Raw genomic sequence first — 5,629 nt, forward strand, 5'->3', positions numbered from 1 at the left:
CACCCCCTCCCCCCGCAGTGATGAATGGCAGCAGCCACTCGCCCACAGCCATCAGCGGCGCCCCGTCCACACCCAACGGCTTCAGCAATGGCCCGGCCACCTCATGCACAGCCGCACTATCCACACAGCAGCTGCCCCCAGCCTGCGGGGCCCGGCAGCTCAGCAAGCTCAAGCGCTTCCTGGCCACCCTGCAGCAGTTCGGCAGCGACATCTCCCCAGAGATTGGGGAGCGCGTGCGCACGCTGGTGCTGGGGCTCGTGGTGAGTCGGGTGGGGATGCAGTGGCCCTAGGCCGGGCCAGCCTCGGTCTCTGCCCTCCCCTCCCCAGGCTGAAGCCAAGCGTCTTCTTCCCCAGAACTCTACGCTGACCATCGAGGAGTTCCACTCCAAGCTCCAGGAGGCCACCAACTTCCCACTGCGGCCATTTGTCATCCCTTTCCTGAAGGTAGGGACCAAACCTCCTCCCCACCCTGAGGCCCCAGGAGGCCTGAGTCTGTCCTCAGCCAGCTTAGATCAGCCCCACCCTCAAAACTCTAATCCCCCACCCCCCAGGGAGAGCAGTGCTAACCCGTCGGCTGATTGCTTCAAACCTGCTGCTGGGCTGGAGCCGTCCTCCCCTGACCCCAGGCTCTGACATACAGCTCCCAGGACCAGTCCTGCAGTTAGTGGCCAGGACACTCAGCCTCTCAACAGCTATGTTCTGAGCAACTGCTGTGTGCTAGCCAACCTGTCATAGATTCTGTGGAGCTGCGGGCAGGGGGCATTTCAATGAAGGAGGAGAGCGGGGAGCAGAACCTTCCAGGGAGCAGGGAGCATGCCTGCAAAGGCCCTGAGGCAGGGGTAGGCCTGCAAAGGCCCTGAGGTGGGGGATGGGGGTGTGTGTGTGCCTGCTGTGTTGCGATCCTGTGCCTGGAACAGTGAGGGGATCAGGACAGTGGACAGACCGCAGGCTTGTAAGTGAGCAGACAGATGGGTAAGACTGGGTGTCAGTTGGGAAGCCACCTGATGTGGTCATCAGGGAAGATGAACAGTGGCCCAGGGCCTCTCGGCAGAGCAGTTGATGTTGGGTTGGTGGCAGCTACACTAGGGCATGTGAGCAATGCATGCTTCTGGGCCCCCACCCAGACGCCCCGAGTCAGAATCTGCATTGAACAAAGCATCGAGCAAAGCTTTTGCACAAAACCAGGAGTGTGTGTGCAGACAGCATCAGACCCAAGTCTGCCCTGCAGGACTTCTCAGGGCCTTCACTCCCCTGTGAGCACTGCACATCCCCCAGAGTGGATAGAGACAAGGTGCTCCCCAAAAGTATTTGACCACAGGCGCCTCTGCTCTCTCACCTCCCCAGGTCAGGTTCCACAGCGCACTTGGGAAGCGTCCGCCCTGAGTGTGGCTGACATCCCCGCCTCGGGCTCTTGTTTCCTGGGCCACAGTGATGCTCACAGCCGTGGGTTCATCCCTCCATGTGCGCTGTGCCCTGGTGGGGCCTGCCTTCCAGGGGACAGGCCAGAGCAGATGTACTCAGGTTCAAGCCCTGATCCTGCCACTTAGCCCCTGTGGTCCTGGGCCCGGCGAGTCCCACTAATGGAGTGCCTCCGTGTCTGTGGTTGGAACTTGGGAGCCATTCTTTGGCTGTTGGGAAGGTGGTAGGGAGCGATCAGGCAAAGAATTTGACATGTGCTCCATTCATCTGGGGATTTCAGGGGTTCCACAGACAGGTGTCCCCTGCAAGACTCTTCTGCAGCTGCCCGCACCAAGCCCCCAGGAGCCCTCAGGGGGCGACACAGACGCTGCCACTGTGCCCAGTTAACAAGCAGGGAAACTGAGGCCCCCGCCTGTGGAGGGGTACTAGGATCCATCGACTCCAAGCCCCCCGGCCCTCACAGGGTGTGCCCCAGGCCCGCACCTTGCTCCGAAGGGACCCCACATCATGCCCCCACATCCGCTGCCTCCACTCGCCTTCCTGTCCTCCGCCCACACCCTGCTGAGCTCACGCTGAGCTGGGCCCAGGCTTCCCCATCTGGCAGTCGTTTGCATTCATCAGGAGCCCTTCCCGCTCCTCCTTTCAACTTACTGCTGACTCCTCGCTCCCCATCTTTGGGGACACCGTGCGCCTGCTTCTGTCAGATCAGATATTTACAGCAGATGACGCCCCCCCATGTCAGCTGCCCACGTTTATCCAGGAGCAGGGAAAACACGACACATCCCCGCTCTCACCCAACCAGGCCCACAGCCTCCTGCCCCTTGAGCTCGGCCACCCCCTGCCTCCTCTCAGGGACACACCCAACCTGGCACCGCCTGCCTCGGTGTCCCCTCTGCCCACAGCACAGCCATGGGGCTGTCAGGACTCTGGTGCCCTGACTGCCCTCCCAGTAACGGGCAACTGGGGTGAGGGAAGTGCTGGCCACACTGAATGCCCATGGCCCTGCCCAGGGCCCTAGACCAAGGTGCTGTCAGGGACAGAGTCTACTCGCCTGCCTGACATGGGGCTTCTGGGCAGATCAGGCCTGTTCCCTGGTCTTGTGGACAAGGCACCAGCCAGAGCCCTGCCCAGGGAGTGCCCCTCCCCTGACCCCCATTCACTGTAGAACACTGGCCTCTTCAGAATGCAGAGTGCCTTGGGGAGCCTGCAGGGTGTGCCGGCCTGCTGTGGGGGGGGCTCAGTTTTCCCGCCTGTGACCTGGAGCAGCAGGGACAGTGCCTTCCAGTGAATTGATGGCCCCCCAGGCCCACCATGGTGCACCTGCATGGTGGCTCCCCGGGCCATTTCCCAGGAAAGAGGCAGGAGCTGCATCCGGTCCACCAGGCTCACAACCAGCTCTGCCCTTGGGTAACTGAAACCCCCATTTCCCAGTTCCCTCCCGGGTCCCTTGGGTGTGACCACCCACCTCCCCAGGTGGGACTGGTCTTAACTCACACGAGGAATGGGAGGAGCCACAGCTTCTCGCAGCTGCAGGTGAGGCAGGAATCAGAGAAGTTAAGTGACCTGCCCACAGTCACACAGCATAGCCAGGGTGGGCTGACACAGGGCCCCCAGTCACGCAGGCTGTGTGTGCAGTGGAGATGATGGAAACATCATAAACCCTCGTTACATGAGAGACATCTGCTCCACTGACACCGGCCTGAGTTCCCCTCTGGGAAGAGGGCAGGGCGGAGCCTTTGATCAAGGGGCAGAGCAGCGTTCACATCTCAGTGAGGCATTCCAGGCATCCTGAGTTCTGGAGACAGCACTCGGGCTGCTGTCTTGGAGGGACATGAGGCTCCCCAATCTCTACCCATTTCTTCCGGCCTGGGGTCCCTGTTCCCCCAGCCTGGGGCCCCAGGAGCCCTGCATCCTCTCCTGAGCCTGACACTCTGCGTGGCTGTGTGGTGGGCTTTCCAGAAGCCGGGAGATGCCACCCACCCGGCCGGCCCTCTGCCCAGGGCCCCCGCTCCCAGCTGGCCCCAGCCGGCCAGGAATCCAGATGTTTCCATGGGTGGCGGGCAGCCAGCGGCCAGCCGTGCTGTCCCCGCCCTGCTGTGCCGAGAGAGGAGCGGGAGGGAGGAGGTTTGGCGTCTTCCGATCTCCCGGGACCTCCTTTCCCAGCTCATGCTCCTAACGTGTTCAACAGATGGCGGGCTGGCCCTTGTTCAGCTATCCAAATAGAAAAACAGGCCTGGCAGCCGGTGCTGCTTCACAAAAACGCATCGGCTGCTTGATCCGTCCGGGTGGATGGCGGGCGGGGGCTGGGGAGGCGGAGGTGGGAGGGGCCACGAGGCAGCTTGGAAACACCATGAGAAAGTTGAGGAACTGCATTTATTTACAAATACTCAGAACTCTGGCTGTCCCCAGCGGCCTGCCGCTGGGCCCCCATCCAGCCTGCACCCCTCACCCAGTGGTGGTTCTGGGAAAACCACAGAGCCCCCTGCGGCCCAGCTGGCAGGCCCAGAGCCTGGTGAGGGCAGAGGCTGGAGGGCACAGCGGTCACGTCTGGTTGTTGCAGGCCAGATCTGCATTCGAATCCTGTACCCACCCCACACACACCACGCCCTCCTGTGCTGTGGTGCCCTAACCCACAAATGTGGAGCCAAGTGGTCATGTCCAGACCCCCCCTCCCCCGGGAGGTGACCACATGTCACCTCAGTGATGTGGGCACACAGAGCCTTCATTCCAGGCCGGGCTGGGGACCCACAGGAAGTGGGAAGGCAGGGGCCAGCCATCTGGGGCAGGCATGCTGGAGTCCTGCTCCTCCATGGTGCAAGTCGAGTTGGGGGCCGCCCCTCCGCTCTGAGCCTCACCCCCTCCTCCGAGAGGGGTTCACCCAAGACCTGCTCCCACGGGTACAGGCAGTGGGTCCTGAGGAGGAGCCCTCCTCACCTTCTCCTGGTGCCGGAGCAGAAGGGAGTTTAGTGATTGGAAGAAAAACCCAAATCCCCTAGGGGCATGGTCTTGCCCTCATTCCCAAGCTGTAGCAGAGGAATTCGAGGCCCAGAGAGGTCGTGCATCTTGCGCAAAGTCACACAGCAAGGCTGGCCATTGGCCTCCCTGCCTCACATCTGAGCACACTCGTGCCCTGACCTCAGCCAGCAGCCAATCCAAGCCGGTCCCACCCTCCCCGCAGGCTAACCTGCCCCTGCTGCAGCGGGAGCTCCTGCACTGCGCCCGTCTGGCCAAGCAGAGCCCTGCACAGTACCTGGCCCAGCACGAGCAAGCCCTGCTGGATGCTGACGCCTCTTCCCCTGTCGACTCCTCGGAGCTCCTGCTGGAGGTTAACGACAACGGCAAGAGGAGGACCCCCGACAGGTACCTAGGGGCGCAACAGGTAGCGCCCTCCCCTTCTGACTCCTGAGAGCTGCCCTCCTGCCAAGGCTCAGCGGGCGCCCAGTGCCAGGGCTGAGAACGCAGGTGGAAACCGTGTTGTGTTCTGTGGCTGCAGCCACTGGGCTGGTCAAGTTCAGCCTTAACTGCACAGGCTGACCACCGGGAGGCCATGCTATCCGGCCGTGGCGAGGCCTCCTGAGGACTCAGATGCCCCTCACCCCACCCCGGGGGGACAAGGGAGGAGGCAGGAGAGAGTCTACCTGGCAGGAGTTCCCTGCAGGTGTGCCTGAGCGTCCAACAACCCAAGGTCCCCAGATGCCTGGGCTGATGCCCACTGCTGGGTCACAGCGCGGGTGTGTGTCCTGCTGCCAGGAAGGCTGTCTCTCCCTGCTCTCTCCAAGAAGACCCAAGAACCCTGACTCCCAAGTCCCAGGAGCCCACACCCCTGAGAAGGAGGGGAGAGGGGGGAGCCAGGCCCCCAGCGGGCAGGTCTGTCTCCCGCTCGCTCACACTGTCCACGCCCCTGCCTCCCTCTCTCCCCTGGGTCCGTGGCTCGTGGTCCCTTGACCACTATCCCCACCTGCTCTCTGGACCAGGACCAAAGAGAATGGGTCAGACCGGGACCCACTGCACCCAGACCACCTCAGCAAACGGCCGTGCACCCTGAGCCCCGCCCAGCGCTACAGCCCCAGCAATGGGCTGCCCCATCCGCCACCACCCCCACACTACTGCCTGGAGGACATGGCCATGGCCCACCACTTCCGGGACTCCTACCGCCACCTTGACCCCCGGGAGCTGCGGGAGCGCCATCGGCAGCTGGGTGAGTGGTGTG

The 5,629-nt window shown here is 62.9% G+C and overlaps 1 protein-coding gene across 8 annotated transcripts in view; it reads left to right on the forward strand.

The window, feature by feature from the left end:
- Positions 1-5,629, forward strand: part of CBFA2T3 (core-binding factor, runt domain, alpha subunit 2; translocated to, 3) — a 79,424-nt gene that overhangs the window by 65,656 nt on the left and 8,139 nt on the right. For 7 of the 8 annotated variants that reach the window (XM_010843952.1, XM_010843950.1, XM_010843951.1 and 4 more), the window contains 4 exons: positions 19-260; positions 355-444; positions 4,598-4,779; positions 5,394-5,617. In XM_010843952.1, coding sequence (XP_010842254.1) covers positions 19-260; positions 355-444; positions 4,598-4,779; positions 5,394-5,617 — 738 coding nt within the window. Of the gene's footprint in view, positions 261-354; positions 445-4,597; positions 4,780-5,393; positions 5,618-5,629 lie in introns of all 8 variants that reach the window. The other variant, XM_010843957.1, reaches the window with a different exon arrangement.

The sequence above is a fragment of the Bison bison genome, unplaced genomic scaffold, assembly GCF_000754665.1.
Source record: "Bison bison bison isolate TAMUID 2011002044 unplaced genomic scaffold, Bison_UMD1.0 scf7180017864192, whole genome shotgun sequence".
Taxonomy (NCBI): Eukaryota; Metazoa; Chordata; class Mammalia; order Artiodactyla; family Bovidae; genus Bison; species Bison bison.